This window comes from Porites lutea, chromosome 10 (genome assembly GCF_958299795.1).
Source record: "Porites lutea chromosome 10, jaPorLute2.1, whole genome shotgun sequence".
NCBI classification, from domain to species: Eukaryota; Metazoa; Cnidaria; class Anthozoa; order Scleractinia; family Poritidae; genus Porites; species Porites lutea.
In genome coordinates, this window is record NC_133210.1 from 7,163,486 (window position 1) to 7,187,458 (window position 23,973).

Sequence of the window (23,973 nt, forward strand, 5' to 3'; positions counted from 1 at the left end):
AAGACCGATTAGCGCTAACCCAAGGTTAATTTCTAATCCGCGTTTCTTTTCCTTTTGTTCAAAAGCATTTAGCCTTGCTACAAGTCCACCTCATGAGTTTCTTAGCGAGCGGACCGAGCTTTATTTTAGGCCGCGAAGCGGCCAAGCAAGCGACGAAGTCACGAGAGGACAAAGGACTTTTTTGAAAGTCTAAAAAGCATTTTCCGGGATAGTTTCCTCAGTTTATTCTTTTTAGAGCTTTTTATTCTTTTTTGGGTTCGCTTAACCCACCTTTCAACAACCCCGCCCTGGTTAAGGAAAAAAAAAATTGGGAAAATGAAACTTTCCGTTGAGTCTATTTTCTTAGACTAGGCTGAATCCTTGAAGTTTCCCTAATACCATAAGACAGCCAAAATATAGTCATATGTGCATTGGCGGGTAATTAGGGCTGAGAAGTGGAAAATTACTCATTCAAAATAATAGTTTAAAGAGGTAAATATAGTTAAGGTGTTAGAGTTCCTTCTTAAAGCCATTAGCCCAGAAAAGCCTTTGCAAAACGTTATTTGGTCTTTCATCACACAGGGTGCCAGAGGTTTTTTTCCCATTGGAACCCACGAAAGCGAGTAGCCAAGCTGCGAGAAAAAAAATTCTCTCTCGCCGACCAGGCTCCGGTTGTTCAAACGATGGATTGCGCTATCCACCGGATAAATCACTATCCAGTGGATAAGGATTAGGGAAACTGATTGCGTTATCCACTAGATAGAGATTTAACCAGTGGATAGCTTTATCCACGTTTTGAACAACTGGGCCAGCACTTTAGCACTTTACACAAAGGAAAAATAGCGCCGCTAATTTTCCTTCGTCCCTTCCCATGAGACCCCGCGCGCGCCTTAACCTAATCCCCAATCTTCTCTCATCCCCAAAACACATAAATAGCGCTGGGTACGAGTCTGAGATATAACTATGACAAAGGACGGTTTGTTTGTTTGTTTGTTTTTTAATGACCCTGAGGCACCATCGCTTAACTGACGGACAAACAAAGGAGTACCGCGACGTTAATGACTTATCAGGTCATGCAGTTATTCATTGGTCAAACCATTTACATGGTTACAATATGAAATGAGAAATGCCAAAGTATAAAGCAAGTCAAGTGCGGAACAATGTTATTTTAATCACAATGATAGCGTTACAGGTATTTCAGCCATTCTATATCTAATACGGATTTTGCAAAGCATTAAAACAATAATTAAATATGTGATCCCTAGATTCTTATTTAAACCTCTCCCTTTATAATTTACACTACTGACAGTAATAAATACAATCGTTTACGAAAAATTCGCCTTGCACTAAAAACAACTTCGGTGAAATCCAACATAACGGTTGATCTTCAGCTATCTTCTCAGTTAGTGGCTAACTTTTAAGGCTCGTCATTCAGTTAAAACCTTAATCACTGTTAATAGCTGTACGTTAATAGCTCTATACTTCTTTGATCGCATACGCTAATTGCTGGAAATCCTACTCAGTCCAGCTCTTTTTTTCTGCGTGAAAGATTAGTCTATAAATAGCCTAGTAAAAATCTTAACACGTTATAACGGAGATTTACATTCCTGGATGATGGGCTCCTGATTAGATCTGGAGGGCCTTACTGTTACACTTTCTTTTTTTTTTTTTACAGTTAAAGCTCTTTTTATGTTTGTTATAATTCTTTCAGTATTTTCTTAGCTTAGTATCTAAGTCAAAAAGTATGCATTTACTGTTTATACTCGTTCCGTCTTAAACTGTCCGATTGTTGGGGATGCTCCTTCTTCTCCATATCAATCAGCACTAGCTTCAGGTGGCACGTCGTAATACGGATGATATTCATTGTGTTTGTTTACGTTCAAATACGGTGCATCCCTTTCCATTATCGCCTCCAGTTTTTCGATCAAACGGTAGAAACTGGGACGAATGTAAGGGTCTTCGTTCCAACAGTCAGTAATCAGCTCATATCTGTTATGAATGGAGAAAAAAAAGAACCATTCAACGCTTAGTAGAGCTCCAGTCAATTATTAGACAGTGTCAATAGACCTCTTTATAGCTTGTATGTTTTGGTTTCCCAGAAGAGGTCCCAGGGGAATTTGACCGTTAGACATGACCTGTATTGGGAAAACAACACATTCAAGCGAAAGAGGTCTATTGGAATGAAAGAAATTTTTTTAGTAGGATATATAGGCTTCTTAGCCTCATGAGTTTACAGGGAGGCTCCACAGTGGGGCCCAATCCTTTTTATACAGCATTTTTGACAGAACAGGTACCTCTTTCGTATACATTCCTTTCTTGCCTACCCTGAAAAATAGTACAACTTCTTCACTTTTTAAGCCATTAAGCCCTTAACATCAAGCATACAATACAGGTACATCTGTTTAAAATATCTTTTAAAGTAAATTACCGAAGTTACAAAATTTCCTACCATTTCAAACATTTTAGCTCGTGAAATTCCTCCCTTTCCATACTGACATGTGGCCTAAAAAGATACTCCTTTTGGGTGAAGATTCCACGTAAAGCCCATTAAAATGGGCTCTTGGAACGTTTGGGTTATCACGTGATTCTCCATTCCTTTATCCAGCCATTATTATGTAAAGCTCTGCCCCGAGGTCCAACCCCTTATCATTTTGAGCATCATTTTTGACAGAAAAGAACTTCAACTTTATCCCTTTTAATTGCTGAAAAATTCACTTCCTTTTAAATATGAATAAATAACAAATTAGAACATTTTCTCGACTTTTTCACAGCCAAAAAATCTTATCTGGTACTCTTAAGTCATTTTACAGACCGAAATGACAGATTTCCCTACCCTTTCATACACTTCGGCTAGCAAAATTCCTACACCAGAAGACTGAGAGAGGTACCCCTTTTGGGGGGTGCCTCCCCAGTACAGGTAGTACTTCCCCCGGCCCCAGGAAAGAGATTAACCTAGTCACTAATAATAATGCCTTTATTGACCATAAAGCTAATGGACTGAGGGTTTCCTTTTTGTTTAAAGAGTGAGGATCCCATCAAAAGTTTTCCCCTGCCGTCCGTCTGGTCAGTATTTAATATGATCAAAGAAGGTGTTAAAATATTTGACGAATTCGTATGCTGCACCGTTCGGTGTGAAATGTAACTGAGCAGACGCACAGAAAAATCGAATCTGTTTGTTAAATCTAAGACCACTCTAATCAAGAAACGTACACGTCTTCGGAGCACATGTCAGGCCTTTCCATGCGATAACCAGTATCGAGCAGTCGATACAACTCTGAGTTGGTCAGCGTGGGGTATGGTACGCCTCCTGACGATTGCGAGAAAGAAAACAAATGATTACATATCAGCAACTGAATACATGCAATTTTCCATTATATAGATTTCTATTAAAGATGCCTCAGTCGATTGTCACTTCTGCTCATATAAACTCAATAAGGCCATTTTGCAAAAACGGTTGATTGAATGGAGGTCTGATATATTGCCAATGCAGTAAAATGTGTAATGAAAGAAGGCAGGGTGATAAACAATAAGGCTTCTCGTTTCCAGTCATCAAATGCTCGCAAATTTTTAAATTTGACATTATTAAAATATGTATTGTCACATACGGTTATCATCTAGGAGATCTACTCAGAGCACTTAATTAACACAGAGCCCTTAATTAAAACAGAGCCCAGATCAAACAAGAAAATTCAAACTTGCCGCAAATGAAGCATTATAAAACATTGTTTTCGCCCTTCCTGGTAGCAGTAACCTTGATAACAATCGTAACAGTTATAAGCCACATCCCACCATGGCAAAACGGGGAAGGTGGGTTAAGGCACGGTTCCCTTAATTCCCTTGGAGAGCTCAAAACTTTGCATTGTAAAACCATTATCCAGCGGGTCGTGTATGAGTTTTTCAACATTTTGACATCATTTCTACGGTCTATAAGAGTCATAGACCATGAAAAATGTTTTTTTGATTTGTCAGTCGTCACCTCAAATTTAACATAACAACTATAAACTACAAAATTACTGTCCACTCACCCAAGGTAGCCATTTCCCAAAGAACAACACCAAAAGACCAACTATGAGAAAAACCAAAGAGGTTATAAATATGTACAGATTCACGGCATTTAGATTGTTTACTGCCCACGAAGGAGCCCAAAAATGCGTGTACTCTTGAGTTTTGGATGTAATTGGACAACTGTTAAGGACTGGAAGGATCCGTTTTTAGCAGCTATATATTTCGACAGAGATGCCTTCAATACTATGATTCCATATTTGGGCAAACAATTTTCCGTGCTTCTAATTGGACGGCCAAAAACCCTAGCATGCTTATAAAAAAATAAGGGGATTTAGGTGCTTCAGAGTTATATGCTTCTGTAATTTTTGACGGCAACTACAATTTTGAGAAGTGATTCAGTTGAAAAGTTTCAATAGTTCCCTTGTCAAGGGAGCGGGAAAACTCATCACTCACACATCACTTTTGGTCGTGTAAACCCCTTGATAAAGTGATTCTGGGGCCATCCACTTTACAGGAAGTTTTCTGGACTTCGCTGAGCAGTTCACATCTTCATAGATTTGTCTCATCAACCCAAAGTCTCACACTTTGATCTGGTTGTCATGGCCAACAAGAACATTACGGGCAGCAAGGTCTCTGTGAACAAGATTGTTTTCTGCGAGATGATTCTAATGACAAATAAGCAACGAAAAAACGATTAAAATGATCTCAAAACATAATAACGGAGGTACGCCGAACACTAAGTAGTTAAGTATAGATGAAAAGATACAAATGAAAAGTAAATATCGACACTGATCTGATCCAAATATTTACGTTTAGATGCATAACGAAACGAATTTAGCCAAAACTGGGTCGACCAAAAAGAAATTCCATATAAGCCATTTTAATGTACTCATATCTAGAAAAACAGCCAATATATCTATCCCATCTATTTCATGTTTATAAAATATGGACTTCTGAATTCTTCTTCCCAAGTTATACTCAGAATCAGGATCCCAGCAACATTATCCAGATCTAGAAAACAAAGATAATTACCATTCCTTTAGCTATTTGCCAGGCAAATGAAAACAGTTGTTTGGTAGAAAAGTTCTCCTCTACGTCACAAGAATCCTCGTCCGACTCCTCTAGGTTTTCAATTGAAAGTGGCATTGCAGAGGCTTGATTATTTCCTAGTGATGCCGATCGCCTGGTTAGAAGTTCTTTGTCAGTTACTTTGAATTCCTCATCCTAATTAAATTGATAAAAAAAAAAAAAAAAAAAAAAAACTATCAAATTTTTGGTTTAGCCTGAAACAGCACAGCTTTCAAGTAATTACTTTCCTTGTTAGTAAATAAGTAACTAAAGGATAAAAATATAAAAATAACATAATTTTCTTAAGCCAGACAAGAGCCACGGAATATACAAGTATTATCTATTGAAAGCAACTTCAAATTGACCAGTTCAGAGCTAGATAAAATTTACTTTGGGTCCAGGGTACTGTTTTCAAGTCTAGGATGAAAATCCACGCCAACAGTTTGATGTTTACCCAGAAAGCCGCGGTCACCTGCTGATACACGTCCTACTGACTAAAAACAACAAACACACCATTTTACTAGACGATTCGTTATATCAACCATCGTCACAAGCCCGCAACTGAAAATAGCTCAAGAGAATGAAAACAAGACGCTGAAACGTAAATCCAAGATAGCACAGAAAAGGTACACCATCGACGAAACACTTTAGTGGCACAGGAACACGAAGATCACGTTGTGTCCTTCTAACGTGAAACGTAAGCAAAATAAGGCGCCCTAGAGGCAAATTCTTCTTTATTAGTGAATAATTAATTATGGTGTTTTTGTTTTCGTCTTACATCTACTTCAGTGGAAGTCGATGGAATCACTTCAAGAAAGGCATCTTTGTTGCTTTGTTGCGGAGACACTGCAATGTCTTCTTGGTCTTGGTGTATAGACTGTTGATCCTCCTTAACTTCATACTCATCAGCCAAACTTTGCTAAATGATTAAAGAAAATGGCGATGACATTTACCCGTATAAAAAATGTAACGCTATTGCTGGTTTTCACTGTCACGCAATTAAAAATAAAAATCAAAACCGTTTAATAGATAAAGTCTAGAATCTGGGAAATGAAAGAAGGTAAATATACAAAGGCCCTCGCCAAGATTCAGGTCAGTGCAATTTTTCATGCGCGAGAAATTTTCGAGAATTTTTTTTACCTACATTGTTGGTGCCCATCCGGATGGTCACTAACCTGGCGGCCGGAAACCAACAGAAACATGTCACGGAGTTGTGCTACTAAAGGGTGAATTCATCTCTTGAGGAACTCAGTTAACGTTGACATTAATACAATGACCATTCAGATAGCAAAATCCCCCAACATAGTCAATTTTTCAGCCTTCATGGCAGCTCTCTTACCCTGGGTACCAGAGGCTTTTCTCGCGTACGGCGGGAATTTTCGGTGTTGGCCGAAGGCCGACAAACCGGAATCCGCGCTAGAAAAGTCTCTGGCACCCAGGGTACAGCTCTCTCGTCCGCCATGTAAATAGCCTACGAGGAAGCTCTCTAGGGTACTCTGGCGGCTGGGCGGGAAAAGGAAGGAGAGCTTGCAGTTACGTCTCTGGAAAATGAATAAGTCGATGTGAAATGCTGATTGGCGTAGATGACATTAGTAATGATGCCATTACCCTTGGCACGTGTTTTTCCATGTTTGTTTACAATTGCGTTCGTTTCCGCTTCGCGCTGATTTTCGAAAATCTGACAGCTCAGTCAACGGGGAGCCACAGGCGAATTGGAGGTAGAATTCAAATTCCAGAGACGTAGTTGCAAGCAGGCTCCTTTCTTTTCCCGCCCCGCCCCCAGAGCGCCTCGGAGAGCTTGCTCGCAGTAGCTACCATTTAAATGCCGCGTTACACAAAAGCTTAGAAATTTAAGCGTACTGTATCACAAAACGAAGAACTTCTTTACCCAACGAACGTACAGAAGAGGGGTGTTATATCACACCCTTCGTTACGTGAGAAAAGGAAACTTGTAAGGCTTAGGCCCCGTCCACACGAATCCGGATATTTTTGAAACCGCACGCTTTTTACTATGAATCGGCCTTCCATCTACACGAAAACGGTAAATCCGCTCACCGAGACCGCATTGAGACCCCTCTACAGAGTGGAATTTTTTGTTAATTCGTCGGGTTTGGCGAGTTCGTAAAGACGACTGAAACCGGATATTTTAAAATCAGCTACGTCATAACTCAGGTCCAGGCTTAAATGGGAACTTGAAAATTTAAAGTAGAGGCCAACAACCCTCTGTCTACTTTCGCTCCAGACGAATGAATCGGCCTTTACCTAGTTATTTCTCTTTGACATTCCCACTTGAGAAGTGTATGAAATGTTACCCTAAAGCACTGGAAGTGGGAAGGATATACGGCCAGTGAAATCACACCGCTGGCCCGAGTGCAGTTGCAATTGCAAACTGCAGTAGCGTATTCGTGTGGATGCGTGAATTTATGTTGACGCAAAAATGAAGTATTCGGTTTCGCCGATGCGTGAATTTATGTTGACGCAAAAATGAAGTATTCGGTCTCGCCGCATCCGGATTCGTGTGGTTGTGGCCTTAGACACTTCCTTCTTACATCAGACAGATCGTGAGTGGCCGAAGCCATGTCCTTTGCAACGTCATCCTGGCGCAATGAAGCCATTTCCATAGTCACTTGTGTCTTCTTTTCGTTTGCCTTAGTCGAAACTTTGCTTTCCCATCCTCCCTGTGCGTGAAGGGAAGACAGATTAATCCTCCCGTCCTTTCGATGAAAAGGTTTTTCAGGAAGAACATGACTAAAAACGGTTGTTTCTTGCTGTTTCGGATGGGTGCAATCAGCAAATGACGTAATACAAAGATTGACAACAACACCCTAAAACATCTTAAAGCAGTCATGCTTGTTGAGCCTCAATTTAAGTACCCAGAATCTCAGCAGAAACGGGACCGTGCCACTGGGAAGAAAGTTTTCCCCGGTTTTTGAAAAGTGGGCGAAAGTAATATTTAAATTAGGGACTGGTCATTATTTATCGCCTGGGGGGGGGGGGGGGGGGAGGATTTGGGGCTAAACAAGGTGAAATTTACCCGATCTCCCCTTTGAATGTTACTTCACTGAAGTGGTCAGGCCCCGCTAATAACTTCTGATATTTTTCGCGATCCCCCCCCTCCCCTCCATGTCTTCATTTTCCAAGCAAATTTGAGTGGCCCCCCCTCTGAATCCTTCCAAAGTTTTCAGTGATCCCCCCTTTTGGGTTCTCAGTTACAACTGATCCCCCCTTTTGTTCTCCCAAAAATCAAGTGATCCCCCCTAACATTGTCCGCCCCCCCCCGCCCCGACACACACCCCCCTTGGCGATAAATAATGACCGTTCCCTTAGATCACAAAATATACATGTAGATTCATTTTCTATAACTGCAAAGATTTATCGAATGCACGCGTGGGTGCTTCGATTGATCGTATTCTGGTATAGGCGTGACCCAGAAAGATTGCTCTAAGGACCTTTCATCGCCACCAGTAATAAAGCTACATTAACATACAACTGAAAATTCTTTACATCAGACAGATCATGGGTTGTATTGTGGATGGGGTCAATGGCTCAGCAAGTGATTCCTAGAGTTTTTTCGTTAGATTATTTTGGAGCACGGTAAAATAGAACAATTTAAAGAAAGATATATCGAATTTTTCTTTCGCGGAAAATTGCTGCTTAATTCATAGCAAGCTTCCTCATTGTCTGCATGCCTTATCCTCGTTCAATATTATTAAATTTAAGGGGAAAAAAAGACGTTGCTAAGTATTTCTTTTCTACAAGATGGCCTTGAAAAGTCGACGCCAGATCCTGTCGGACATTATCATTGCTTTCTTTTGATAACGATAAATAAATTTAAGAAAAATAAAATGAAATATTTAAGTATTTCCTTCATACATGATGGCCTTGAAGAGTGGACGCCAGGTACTGTCGGACCTCATCATTAATGCTTTTTTCTGACAACGAAGTCAATTCCATGTTCTTGTTCGTCTGCTGCTTCTGCTTTGTCCGATCTTTAGCAGGTTTACTTTCCTATGTAAAAAACAAAACAAAACAAAACAAAAACCGTAATTTATTGGTCCAGTACTGGCCATTTTCTCCGTTTAACCATTAACATTCTTTATTATAATATCAGTCGTGGAATCTTGTATTCTATCCGTTCAAGTATACCTCAAATTTCCACTCTGTTGCTACTTTATGCAATGGTCATTTAGAATTTCGGTGAATTAAAGACTAAAGATCAACAACAACCAGATGATCTACAGCTGCCAGGACAAAAAGATATAGGAGGATTTTAAAATCTAGGTAAAACGTACTTACTCTAAATAAATAAATTTGACGATTAACTCATGATTACGTTTTGTGGCATAAAAAACACTTGTGAAGGCACAACCACAACGACAAACCAGTGAGGGTCAGCCGGATCTTTAGTAGGCCTGATCAGTAAAATCTTCAATACCAAATTTAGTTTTGTAGTAAGCCTACTTGATCCTCAAACCTCTCTCTGATTTTTCGAAACGTCTTTATAGTTCACTAATTCTTTCATAAATAGGCGCTTCTCTGTTCCCGGATCATTAAATAAAGAGACAACTTTTGCATATTACACCTGACTAGCGCAATCGATGAAAAACTGATATCAAAAAATCAGTTGTCAGCGCTATCGTTTTTAACTATTTTAACGATATTATCGATTGCCTCCCAGGTTCAAAATCCAATGATCTATTATTTTACAGCAAATTATATTAGCAATGTGCAGATGTTTTTTGTTTTAAATGATGATTTTCTCACATCTTTTTCATGTTTTATGGTCATGTTACTTCTCTTTCCATTTAGTTGCGGAGTTCATTATCTACTTTGTTTTGCATATTTACAGAGCGATTTAAATGATTCTTTCCAATATGCTTTTTGAAGAAGCAATTTAAGGGTCTTGCTGAAAAACTGTACACTGAACAGTATCCTCACCACTTGAACTATACATTGTAGGGTTCAACTTGAACAGTTTCCAGTGCAAGCAAGCTGAATCAGTTGCTTATGACTCTTTTTTATCCTGTCGATTGGCCGAAAATGTTTTGTTAGAATATTGAGTGTAATTTGTGAAATAAATTTTCGCTACAAATTTAACCGTCCATAGCCACATAAATAATGTACGTATGTTCGGAAACAACGTTCTTTGCTAATGTTAACTGAATTAAGTAAAAGCCGATTAAAATCGACAACTTCGATAAAAATCGATTAAAGTCGGTAATTATCGATTAGCAACAACTTTTTCCTCTATCGATTTTTATCGATTTTAAATTTAATTAATCGCTCTTTATCGAGAGTTATCCATTATTATCGATTATCGACTCTATCGATTGCACTAGTCAGGATTACACGAGAATATATAGTAGAAATGAACGTCATCTAAAATCTTTTAGCCCTCCTGGCTGACATATTTCATACTTCGTCACCGAGATGATAAGAAGTCGACGCTGTGTCCTCGCTGGTATCTTGTAGTAATGGGGTTATTTCCATACTCGATTGAATTTTCTCCGCTTGCTTTATCTGTTTCTTAGCAAGTTTGCTGACCTGTGTGGAAATGAATAAATTAAGGAATCTAAGGGATATGCAAAAAGTCTTGCTAAGATTCAGGTCTGTGCGGGTTTTTCGTTTGCGAGGTATTCGGAGAAATGTGTTACCCAAATTTATAGAACTTGGTTTGGAAACGCCAGCCATGTTGGCGTCCCTCTGAGGAACACAGATATGGCGGCCGGAAACTAACAGAAACGTTGCCATAAAGCGAGTACTCATCTCTAGAGAGCTCATAAACATTAAACTTAATACTTATTCAAAAAACAAGGACTGTTCAGGTAGCAAAAATCTAAAAAAAAGATATGTCACTGTTTAAACTACAGTTACGTGACAACTTTTGTTGCCCATTATTGTCGCGTCACGCAATATATTAGAATACTCAAACGTGTTCTGTCACAAAATGAAAAACCCTTTCGAACTGAAACTTTGTAGAAATATACGTGTTCAGTTGCTCTAATAGTTCACTAAATTGAAACTCAGAAGGATAAATAATTCCTTATTTTGAATTATGATTACGTTACGTGCAAACCATTCAACAACAATCTACCCTGGGTACCAGAGGTTTTTCTCGCGTGCGGCGGGAATTTTCGGTGTTGGCCGAAGGCCGACACATCTTCGGCCGTAGGCCGAAGCCACGAGCGGCGAAGCCGCGAGAATAACCTCTGGCACGGAGCGGTGCTTTTTACCGTCCCCGTTGACCTTTGCGCTTTTTTGTCGGATTACATTTACACCAATCAGATTGAAAGTGTCCAACTGTGATCATGTGGGCCGGCACGTGAAGAAGTGATCAAAGACCCACATTATCCTTAGCAAAACAAGTTCGAGTTTAAAATTCATTGCTTTAAGAGCAATCATGACTGGGTCACATCGCAGTTCTCCATAGTTGATTTAGCTTCAGTTTAAGCTGCAATCCATTCTTCGAGATCTGGATCTGAAAATCACTATCCGTGAGAATTTAACATCCTGCTAAAAACGCTAACGAGCTGGTCCCAGCGTGACAAAACATTGCAGGAAACCGTGACTTTCACGGACAAAAAGAAAATCGCTTATAATTATTCAGATCCAGGAGGCACTTTGGAGAAATTAAACAACCTAAAACCCTTATTTAGCCGCATTGAAGAGCTTAACATTTCAAAAGAGGTCAAAGGAAATGCTCTTGCATCAGAAGGCAAATCATATGCCGACCAGACACAATAACCGCAGAAAATCAATATGCATGTCACGACCTCTCAGTATGAAACAATCGGCAAAAATCAAATTTGCTCAGTCAAAACGTTTTTCTCCAGAGCATAATCTACCCATCACGGAAAAAATTCATTGGAACAAGCAGCATTTTGGCATGAGGTAAAAGTCGTGTGTTGCCTTCTGACCCCCCTTTTATACTAAAAATACATGTTTTGTTTTTATATTCCTAATCCATCAATACAAACTATTTCAAAACATGTTGTAATCGTTTGAAATAGGAAATTAGTAAAGCTTAAACCGTATTGCTACAAAAGCTGAATTGGTGATAAAAGCTTAATTGCGTTGAATAAAATTAAACACTCCACTTGTTTGCTCATAGCTTTTAACTTGTCCTTCTAGTGCATTGCTTATCATGCTCCTCCAAAACTTTCCAAAGCCAACACACAACACAACATCAACACTTCTAAAGTTGGAAATATTCTTTCACGTGCTGGTCTATTCTTGTCAACCAATTGTAGCGTCTGCTAGATTGAAGGTCCCTCAGGTGGTCGTTAGTAGCCAATCAGCAGTCTTGTCCAAAATCTGGACCAACTGAACCGGAAACCGCGCTAGAAAAGTCTCTGGCACCCAGGGTAACAACAATCGGATGGGTAGGTTAGATAGCTAGGTCAACCAGACATAAAACAAACAAGCACTCTGGGGCCGGTTCCTGAAAGGCCGATTAGCGCTAATCCAGGGTTAAGATTTTGTTCCACTTTTTGTATTTACCTTCCTATGCATTTATTAGAGAAACATTTTGTGTAAATCATTACTGTGTCTCAGAGTAAAAGCTCAACAGTATTTTGTAAGCTTAAGTTACATTCTCTTACCCGTGTGAAATACCTCCATGGAATTCCATGGACTGGAAATCTATGGAAATCTATGGAAATCCATGGAATTCCATGGAAATCGATGGAATTCCATGGAACTTCCATGGGGTATCCATGGAATATCCACGGAGTTCCATGGAATGCCATGGAGGTCCATGGAGTAACCATGGAGTTCCATGGAATGTCATGGAGTTCCATGGAGTTCCTTGAAGTATTGATGGAGTTCCTTGGAGGTCCATGGAATTCCATGGAATATCGTAGAGTTCCATTGAATGCCATGGGGTTCCCTGAAGTACCGATGGAGTTCCATGGAATGCCATAGCATGTCCATGGAGTTCGATAGAATACCATGCAGTTTGTATATATGAGAAAATCCATAGAAATTCAGAAATCAAGCAACTCATCAACTTGTCAACCACATGTTCAAGTCTGCACTTTTTATCGGATAGAAAAATAGGAAACATTTGGAAGCTTTCTAAAAGCAAAATTAAGTGCGTTTAGTGTAAATTACACAGACAAAGCAAAAGTATTGTTCACCGATGCTGAAAGTCCCCGTGTAAGAAATTTTATTGCTAACTATAAAGAGGAATGTTTTGTGTGCTTAATGAAAAAATGATCCTGTTAAAAAAATAAATATAGAAATTGTTTTTAGTAGGGCTGTCTGCCATTTATCTTTTAAAATCAGTGATGCATTTAAAATACGAGAAGATCACTGTTATTAACAACATGCAGTTGCTTCATTATATTGACATAGGACCCATACACCGACGTGTATTTGCTATGACTGGATCAAGTCTCTACTTGAAATTTATATGAAATTTCTAAGCCTCTTGAAATTTCTGATCAACAAATTTCCATGAAAGTGTAAGTCTCTTCAACCACTGTTCCATTTTTAAGGAAAAAATTTCAGCGGCAAATTTTGAAAAGAAGAGAAATTCGATGTGGCAAGATTGACAACCAATCCCGGGGCGTAGAATCCATAGTTCGTACAGTATGTTGCCCAGTATCCGGACGGTACCAGTATCCGGACACTTAAAACAAAGACTCAATTTTTGAGGCGCCCTTTTCAGCTATCGGTAAACGAAGTATTTCGAATGAAAGGTTTTGGCGAGTAGAAAGCTTGCGAAACAGTCGCAGAAGACGCCGTTCTGTTCAGGTGAATAAACATTTCATGGCTAATATTTACGCTGTTTACTGCGCAGTAAAATTAGTGCTGCTCAGAAAAGGGTACGTAATATGTGATATTTTCAAAGAAACAGTTTTATATTTAAAGTGATGATACTTAAAGAAGTCAGGTTCTCAGAAAGTTTATTAATTCTTGATTTCTTGAAATTCTATTTGTTTGGAATAACGGAGCCTAGAAACATGAAGAAATCAACACTGCAGGTCAGACTAAATAGGACAGTGACCTTTGACCGTCGCATTGAGGTCCCTTCCCCAAGCTTTTTTTTTTTAATAAAAATGAAGAAGAAAAGTCGTTTGCAGGTTGGCTAATTGAGCTAGCAAACCGCGGCTTCGGCATGTCCACGGATGCCTTCCTTAAATCAGTGAAAAAGTTCCTAGACAAGGAGGTGTATTATGCCATTTAACAACCGCTCGCGTTCCCCACCATACCCCAGTCATTTGCTGTGTTTTATTTCACGATAATAGGTTATATTTTTGAAATCGATTGCCAGACTACTTTGCAAGTGCAAGAGAAGCTTATAAGTCGCTTGCCTGTCGAAATTTATGTACAATTGCGTTGTTATTGTTGTGTCCAGATACTGGGCCAGCTATCCGGATACTGGGCAACATAGGAGCTCTGCAAAAATATTAATTTCGCGATGAAAACAAAGGCAAAAAAGTTAAACTGTCTTTTGTCATATTAAGGATTAAATAGATTTTCTCTGGGCCAAATTTCAGAGCTCTTGCGACTAACAAAGGAAAGTTATTGCAATGTTAAACTGAAGTGTCCGGATACTGGGCAACATACTGTAGCCTAACCATGGAGTAGTACTTGAACTAGCTGCTAGGTGGAGTTTGATTTTATTCATGTAACAACAACCGTAACCCTAATTAGAAGCTAACCGTTTCGAGTCAGGGCTTTAATAGTCCTAATCAGTTTAGTCAGAATCCAGTATGAATAGCAAATACAAGACGATGTACGGGTCCCGTACTTAAATAGCCAATAGAAAATGATCCCACTAGGCACCTAACTGTTCTCGGTATTAAAGTGTCTTTGGTGAGAGCTAAGATTTTCCCTATTACTCGAGTCCAACCTGATTGATGAGATTGCTTTTCATGGAGTATTTCGGCGAACCTACACAAGGAATATTTGAGTTTTTTTGCCGCATCCGTGGATAGGAGGAGCGTTGCGTGACGACAATAAAAACGGCTGTGTAGCAGACTACGAATAGGCCTGCTGCTTTTTTCAAAGGTTTCCTCACCTGGGAGAACAATGCAATATTTTCCTCTCACTGCTTTACTCTTCGACAGAGTCGGAATAGTACAATTAACTCTGAAAGGGACCACAATTTACAGCCTTTAAAGACAGACATGTTCTTCACGATCAAGCCGTGATTTGATGCCATGTTTGGTGCTTGAACTGGCTCCCAGGCCTCTCCGCTTAGTGACTTACGCGATCACGTGGGGCTTCTGAACCAATAGAAATGCGTAAAAGATCAGTTTTCTTGGTTCAAATCTTAAGGCGGACTTCTGTGCAGTACGGAAGTACGACAGTGTGGTGTCAACGGATTGTCTTTGCAATGAATGCATCCGAAAAAGATGTTCTTTTCACCGCAAAATAACACTTTTGAGGTTGCTTACATTTGGCTTGTTTCAAATCGACTTCGATCAAAGAATGACTCAGCTGGATCGCACATTAAAGAGGAAGGTTAGCTTGATATGTACACAACTCGTGTTTGGTTGCTCAACCGGTCAGTATAAAACATGGACTGCGGACTACGGACTGCGGACTGGGTATAAAATACGGACTAGGGTATAAAACATGGACTAGGTATAAAAGGCGGACTGCAGACTGGGTATAAAATACGAACTACGGACTACTTTGGTAAAAACGGTGCTAATTGGTTCTAGGTAAGGAAAAATAAGATCAAAATATCGCTAAATAGCAAGACACGTGAGTTAAAGTTGTAAATACTCCTAATAAATTCTTGGTGGAGGTGTACCGCCCGGTTCTCTGAATCATGAGCCGGATCAAAATGCTATTTTCTTTACCCATTTTTAGACCTTGTCTCGGTCTCTAACAATCATGAAAAGGGTCAGGATCAGGGGGGTACTCCCTTATATAAGGGAAGGGTAGGGGTTTGGGGCCTTTTTGGTCTGAAAACACTTTGCCCATTTTGGTCTGGAATCGGGTATGGTTTTCGAGGGAACTACGGGAGCGTACATTAATGGACGTATTTATCGTTTCAATTCCAATGAATAAGAACGAAATAGAAATGTGCTAATTCGTTTTGCATTTGGATAATTTTTTTGCTTCCGCTCTAACTTGGTAATGATGAGATAATTTCTCCCTAATTAGACCTAACCTGTTCCAGGCTCCGAGATAGTTGGGTCCGCTGAGATAGGGCGAACACGAAAATAAAACGGGAGAAAACTGGGGAGTCTCCCCAACTATCTGAGAGCCTGGAACAGGCTAAATTAGGCCAGGTCCGAGAATGGGTATGGATTTTAGAGATCTGGTCTGAAAACGGGTGTGGAAAATGACATTTTTTGGTCTGCAATAAGGTCAGGATTCGGAGAACCGGGCACCACACTCCCACCAAGAATTCCCAGTAGTACCCCCCTCCGGAGATCAGGAGCAGGGTGTAAATCATGCCATCATAATCATCGCTTAGAATATAACGTTGGATAACTCATTTCGGTTATTATTCACGTATGTGAGTAATCCCTCCCCCCTAAATACTGCTTTTGTGCATTGCGGAATGCCCTACATTGACCTTCTCGACTGGATTCTTCATTCAGTCCTCATATTCTCAAGGCTTTATTCGAAACGGAATTGTGACATCCGACAAGAAACTTACTGATCTGACTAACACCAATACTATTTTATCTAGTTCGGTGCTTCTTATTGGTTTAAAACTGCAAACTGAAATCTCTTCTAACTCCTTTTTATAAAATTCAGAGTTTAATTTCGGTTTCCGTGAGTACCGGCATAACCTTCCTTCTCCGTGGGAAGAATAGACTACGTGAACAGCCAAGGGAATGTTAAAGCTGGGACTACTGTTTTTGCTAGTCCGCTTTCCATTTCTCTCAGTTTTACCTTTCTAAAGCTTTTTTTATATACATAGTCCGTAGTCCGCGTTTTATACCTAGTCCGTGTTTTATACTCAGTCCGGAGTCCGCATTTTATACCTAGTCCGTATTTTGTACCCAGTCCGCAGTCCGTGGTCCGCAGTCCGCAATTGGTGTTTTATACTGACCGGTTGCTCAACTGAATTCGTCCGCTTGATTGTCTCTGCTCGATTTAGAAGGGTAAGTTTTCGGGTGCTGTATATCGGTTTTAATACGTAGTTTCCATCTTTTTTGTTTATACAGATATGAATGTGGTCTATCCTGCAAATTGCCATCTGAATCCTTTGGAATAATTACTTAATTAATTTGAAATCGAAGACTGTACTTCGATGGGCTGCTTCGTCTGGCTTCGAGGTATCAAGAAGAAATATCATATTTAAAATTTTCGTGCCTGCTACGTAAAAACTATACAAAAAAAACTATTTTCCATCGAAATCCACGGAGTTCCACGGAGGTTTTTCACACAGGTAGCAAGAAAACCGTGCTTAAAATCTCGCTTAATCCTGGGTTAAACTGAACCAGCTTTTTAGGAACTGGGCCCTGGATAATAAATGTTTTAGGACAAAGCTAGTATGGAAAGTTAAACTACAGTTTATATACAAGCCTACATGATCTCTGGTCTCTCCTTGATCTTTCAGAACCTCTTTGTCAGCATAAGATCTCTCGGTAGCTTGAAGTTCTTTGATCTAAACATCAAGCAAGTAACAAAAATATAATTATTATTGTTAGTATTATCATTAAATGCTTTTATAATTTTGAAGGACCTGCGGTTGCTTAAATAAGTTGTACAAAATGTTCTGATAGTACCATAATAATATATTCGTTATGTTGTCTCCCTGTATCTGTTTCTTGATAATTTCGTTATAAACTAATTGTATAATTGGTCATGTCCTTACCTTTTTTCTTCTGCGGCGTAGCCACGTCAGCAGGTCACCACACGGAACATATTCTATAACCAGGAACATTTTCTCCTGAAGCGTGCAGCATCCAACCATGGATACAACGTTCTTATGTGAACCCAACAGCTTCATCTGTTCAATCTCAAACGTGAACTCTTCTTTCTGTGCTTCAGATGGATTATCTAAAGATAATTAAAAACAAAAGACATTGATTTTATCATCGTTATTTTTCAGCATTATTCATTGCAAAATGTTTCATTTGAAAAACATATTCGTCCATTTTTACCGCTTTCCACTCATCCTCTAACTACAAGGGTATATACAGATATATTCTACCGTGTAATAGAATATCGAGACATTTGTTATTGTTTTTAGTTTACCACTGCACTCTCCCAGCAGCCCCGGGAGGAACTCTAGGAAAATTCGGGTGGTGGTGTGGTGTGACTATGTGGTTTCCCTCACTACCTAAACCGCTGCTCATAATATATAACAATTATTCACCGAAGTGGAGGTGGTTAGTATTGGATATTTACCGACGCCGCGAAGCGGCGAAGTAAATATCCAATACTAGCCACCGGCACTGAGGTGAATAATTGTTTTCGTATATACTAAAACAGTGAGATAATTGAGCACAAAATGATGATTTTTAACTCATTTACTATTGCCAACGATTACAATTTTGGCGCGCGATGACCGAACGGCCGCGGTCGTCGCTTTTTCTTAGCGACAAATAAGGCGTTTGTTTAGCTCTTGCGGGGAAGTTTCTTCAAAAAGGAGTTGTGAATTCTGTTTGTATTTAAAATAATTCTGTAAAAAAGATTATTGAATTTAGTTTTAAGCTTATTTATGAACAAGTCAACTAAATAAGGGTAACGCAAGACTTGAGCTTAATTTGCATTTGTAAACAAAAAACTTTTTTCACCGGTTTTATCGATAACTATTCAAGTCAAAAAGACAAAGCTTTACCTGTTAAACCTTCCAAACCGAACTTCGTCACCTTCTTCATGTATTTCGGAAATAGCTTGCTTGATTAGTTGTGAAATGTATTAGTTTGTTACGGCAGCAAAACGGGAAAGCATTTTGCTCGCAACCTACGCGAGTTTGGCGTCGCTCGCTCGGAGGAACTGGAGGTGAATCAGTGAATAGTGCAGGATATTCACTGATTGAGTAGCCAATCAGAGCGCCCGAACAACACTATCCACTGTTTTAGTATATACTAAATAGATTTAGCCAGGGCTAAAAGCGAGGCTCCCATTAATATAATTTAAATCAAACAATAAACTTGTATTCCACAATTCAGTTAACTTTAGAGCACATAGCACATTCATGTGACTTTTGAGGGAAAGGCTAAGTGATTTTAGAGAAAAATAATTTGTAAACAGCCCAAGAGTGAACAAAATCTTACATCGAGTTGATAACCTCATATGTACACCCAAAAAATAGCAATCACCGTCAGATTAATCTTGCCAACAAATCTGGTTGCGTGTAAACCAACCTTTTATACCATTTATACATCACATCTGAGGGTAAACAGTACTATAAGGTACTGTTTTTACCATACAGACCTCGGACAGAATGCAGTATTTCACAATTTTGCAAAACAAATTGCACTCATTCAATATTCAGGACGATCGAAGCACGCGTGGGCCGTTTTAGCTAAACCGTTAAAAAAAATTCCAAAGTCACATATACGGCCAGCCGGTTCTCACTTTTGCAGTGCGAGCTGTAGCGAATGTTTGAACGAACATACTAGAGTTAAGCTCCAACATAATAAAGAAATTATTATCTTTATTTTTTATTTAATGGTTTATCGATGTGTAATCTTTAAAAGCGTTTGATACGCACGGCATTTTGAGTACTCCTGCAAGCGATGTTCACTGAACGACTCAAAACAAACGGCACAGCGATTAAAATTACAAAAGAGACTACCAACAATCAATAAAAGAAATATAATTCGGTGAAACATATACAGCGACAACATTTTTCATTCACGACGACAAGCATTAAAGTGTCTCTAAAAATGCTGAGTCTTCAAGCTTAAAGCTTAAGTTTACTTTTTTCAAAGATGAACTCGAGGCAAGAAAATCGCTCAAAACTTTCTTTTACAGCCAGAATTATAACTAAATGTTCTTTGGAACGTTTTCTTTCTATTTGCGGTGAGAAAATGTCTAAAGACTTTTTAAAGTTGTGTAAGCTTATATCAAACCTGATTCTTGGTCAGATCGAATTGTCTCAAATCTTACAAACGTGCATAAACTACATAGGCGCATAAACTTCGCTCGACTTCATTAAATTAGATGTAAAAAATAAACATCAAACACAATAATTACTGAAGTTTACCATTCGAGATGCAGCTCCTGAAAGGCATCAAGTAAGGCCAGTATCGCTCCAGAGTTTTCAACCTTTACGCATCAAGCAAGGTGAAAAACGAAAACGATGCCATCCGAAATCGGATTTCCGACTTTAACAAGTGATGTATTAATTTCACAACCAAAAACCAACTAGCCATGAATAACAGAAGACTCCTGATAGCAGCTGAATTTCATTTTGTGCATCCAGTGGAAAAAGACAGTTAAAAACATCACAAGTTGACACAAAACTCTGTCAGCTTCAGCTTTGTCAAAGTAAACAAGATTCAAGATGCTGCATAAATTTTCCGCATGAGCTCAGCTGTCAAATTTTGACCAATCAGAGCATAAAAAATGGACGTAGAGCGTGACCAACGCGTGACCATGGTGAGCAAAGTCAAAAGCAACTGTCTTCCCTGCCTGTAATAGCTGGCTGAATTTTCGGGTCCGAGGTCAGTTTTAAATCAAAATTTTAACTGTGCGGCCCAAAATCAAAACATATATGAATAAAAAAAAATCAAACTTGAGCCTGCGATCATTTGAAAACTGGTAACTTGTCAGCGGATAACTTCAAAAAATATTTGACGTCGATGGGTCAAGCCTGAGCCCGCGATACGGTCAAGTGATACTGGTCAGCGGATACCCTGTTTGACAGCTGTCAATTGATCACAACATTGATGTCCAATGGATGTGTGCATTATCAGTTTTCCTGTGCTCTCAAACTAGCCAGAAAGTATGTGATTAAACATTGATCGCGATCTAGTAAAACAACTGGTCAGCGGACAGCTTCCAAATAAATCACGTCACCTTGATGAGTTGACACATGAGCCCTCGATATGGCAATGTGATACTGGTCAGTGGCTATCCGGTCAGTCACGTGACAACCAAACGAAAAGAGGTTGACTATATTCTATGAGTATGGGGCTCTGTCCCACGCGCGCTTCGCGCGCGACGGAGCCCCGCTAAAAGGCGAATGAAAAAATAAATAGATAGATGCATAAACAAATAATAAACCAACAATAAAATAAATACAATAAATACAGCCCTGGTACAAGGTAGAGCTAAACCTAATCCTGTTTCACGTTTTATCTGTTTTTCCCAAATCGCGGAAATCTTTTCCCAGTTTCACACATAAAGGGGTCAACAACCATGTCCTTCGGCCCCGCTCACAATTGTATAACTTCTATAAGAGAGTACCCCCTGGGTCTAGCCTTCAGCGTGGTGATGTCGTAGCTCAGTTTCATAATTTGTTTTCCCTTCTCCTCACTATCAAATGACTTGCGGTGTAAACTGGGCAACATGGATCACAAACAGGGCAGACCAAATCATCAGATGCATCCGATCCTTTAGAAAGAGTTGTCATACATGTATTGACTAAAGGCTGCATTGTTGAAATTTATTTTCATTATTGGCTTTAATTCAGGCCCTGTAGATCAATTTACTTTTTTTTTCGGTTTTGGGGAAAAGTAAATTCGTAAGAGATGCATTTGTTTAGAGCTAATAGGCTTAAACCTACTTTTTGGAACTTAACAGCCTTTATTATTTTTTCACACTTACAAAGTGAATAAAGAAACCACAAATTACTTGCACTTCCAACTTTTCCGTGCTCTTCACCAACGAGAGACAATCCCGATTTTAAAAATGCAATGTCTTTAGGTGGTGTAATTTGTTTTAATATCATGCGATCACGTCTTCGAAAAGAGTCGAGTTTTTTTTTTCTGTTAAAGTTCCCAAAGAGTTACTGAAATCCAAAAGGGTTCTTACAGTAATATGAAGAGGACTGCCAGGCAGTTAAGACTTTATGCCTTTGTCTATGGAGATAACAGTCAGTATTTCTTACCATGTAAAACTTTGACAGCCACCAGCTGTGGTGCTTTCGGCTTCCTGGTTGATACAGGCCAAATTGAAGTCTTAGTGACCAATGCCTCCATCTCATCACTCTTTCTAAAGATTGCCTTGTGAACAACACCAAATTCTCCTCTCCCCAGCTCTTCCTCAAACTCTATTTGCTCAGGCAGAATTTCCCACTTGCCAGGAGGAGTAATCTCGTCTTGTGAATAAGATGACCTAGAAAAAGGGAAAAAAAAGAATGCCGGCCAGTATTACGCTGAGTTCAGTATTATAGTAACCTATACTCGCATATCTGTAAACTTTACCAACAACCAAAATTATTGCACCTGGCCACTGGTGCATCGGCGGATAATGGCCGAAGCTGAGATGTTCTCCGCGTGATTAAAAAAAGCTACATCAAAATAGCCGAATGGGGATAAAAGAAACTGTTTTTTTTTTTAAGGACGATTCAGTCAAGGCACCATCCTTCACAAGCAATGACTAAAAAGAAAAATAATTTATTCATTTCAATTCTAATTCACTTTAGGCATATCTAAGAAGCAAAATTCGTCTTCATCAGACTATTCTTAGGATTTTTCATTTTTTTTTTTTTCATGCATCATTCGACAATGAAAAAATTTCTTTGATTATTTTTCATAAGAATTGCAAATTAAGTAATGGTTTTGACTTCTGGTTAATGTTATCTGTCATCTTGGCAGGTGCACTGCGTCGGTTTTGTTGACACGTGATGTAATTTAGCCAATAACCTCAAGGGGAGCGAAGATAGATCGCTACGTTTACATAAAGAGACAAAACAAAAGCTTTCCTTTATTTCTGTATGTATGTAGCTAACATAGCTGGAGAGATTCTTTGGTGTGTTTTTTCTTCATTTTGTGGTTTGCAAAGTAAGAGATACAGCCGCGTGAACACGGCTGAACCGAGGTTGTAACAGAAAACGATGGGGGATGGGGCGAAGGGAGAGAATAATTACCAGGAAAGCGCTAATAAAAAAACATTAAACGATCGTAAACAAAAAAACTTTGGCGCGGCATTTTGTCGGCTGACGTCAGACCTCAAAACATGTCACATCATTCTTTCACAAAAACTGGAAAGGGCGTTTTAAAAATCTCAAGGGGTTGAGTATTGGAGGTTTTTCTCACTTACTTCTCCCCTCGCCCCCTTCCCTATCATTACTTTTTCGCCCTCGGTTCGGCTTTAGCGCGGCTGACTCTCTTACTTTACCAATTGCAGCCACTGAAAAGAAAAAAGAAGCAAACAAAAAAACCGCCAGCCACGCATTAGCAGAGCTCCACAAACCTTTCAAAAGTCTTTAGCTTCTTTTTTCTGTAGCACCAGACGAAAATAGCGACCGACAACAGCAAAATAGCGGACGTGACACCAAGTGAAATGTAAATAACTTTGTTAATGACAGTGGAATTTTCTGGTGCAGATGCGGGAGTTGTGGTTTCTATGACCGCAAACAAAATAAATATATGAGACTGTGATGAAAGGTACTGTACTATAAATGGACGTGGGGAAGTTTTTTCCGATAATATGCATGCGGTCAGATTAAAAGGGTTACAGACATGTTAGAGCTTATATAGTGTTAAAACCTCTTCTCTTACTACACTGTCACTTGTTGACAGTGGAACTTGTCCACTACGCTTCGGTGAGGACAAAAGTGGGTCTTAGCTGGCTAACTGAGCTTGTACACTCGTGTCCTATGTAATTATAAGATCCAGTCGTGATGGGAAGTCATTTACACAAAAAAGGAACTTGTGTAACCACAAAATATGGCAAAAACACCTCATGAAATGAGTCCGTTACCTTAAAATTGGGTAAACACAAGTTCAAATAGCCGAAGACTTACCGTGTTTGTTTCTAATCTGTCAATCAAACCGGCGTTGGTGAGACTGTTTACTAAGTTAATTCAAAAGTAATTATCAA

General features: G+C 39.3%; 1 protein-coding gene and 1 pseudogene across 1 annotated transcript in view; both read right to left on the bottom strand.

Moving 5' to 3' along the window:
• The window catches only part of LOC140949434 (fibroblast growth factor receptor 2-like), a 236,244-nt gene extending 213,507 nt beyond the window's left edge, over positions 1 to 22,737 (bottom strand). Inside the window, exons 1-4 of the mRNA XM_073398594.1 lie at positions 22,715 to 22,737; positions 22,037 to 22,263; positions 17,846 to 18,030; positions 17,558 to 17,635 (exon numbers count right to left, since the gene is read on the bottom strand). Coding sequence (XP_073254695.1) covers positions 17,558 to 17,635; positions 17,846 to 18,030; positions 22,037 to 22,263; positions 22,715 to 22,737 — 513 coding nt within the window. The remainder of the gene's footprint in view (positions 1 to 17,557; positions 17,636 to 17,845; positions 18,031 to 22,036; positions 22,264 to 22,714) is intronic.
• LOC140950680 (uncharacterized) lies at positions 1,794 to 12,564 on the bottom strand (annotated as a pseudogene).
• Positions 22,738 to 23,973: the final 1,236 nt, after the last annotated feature.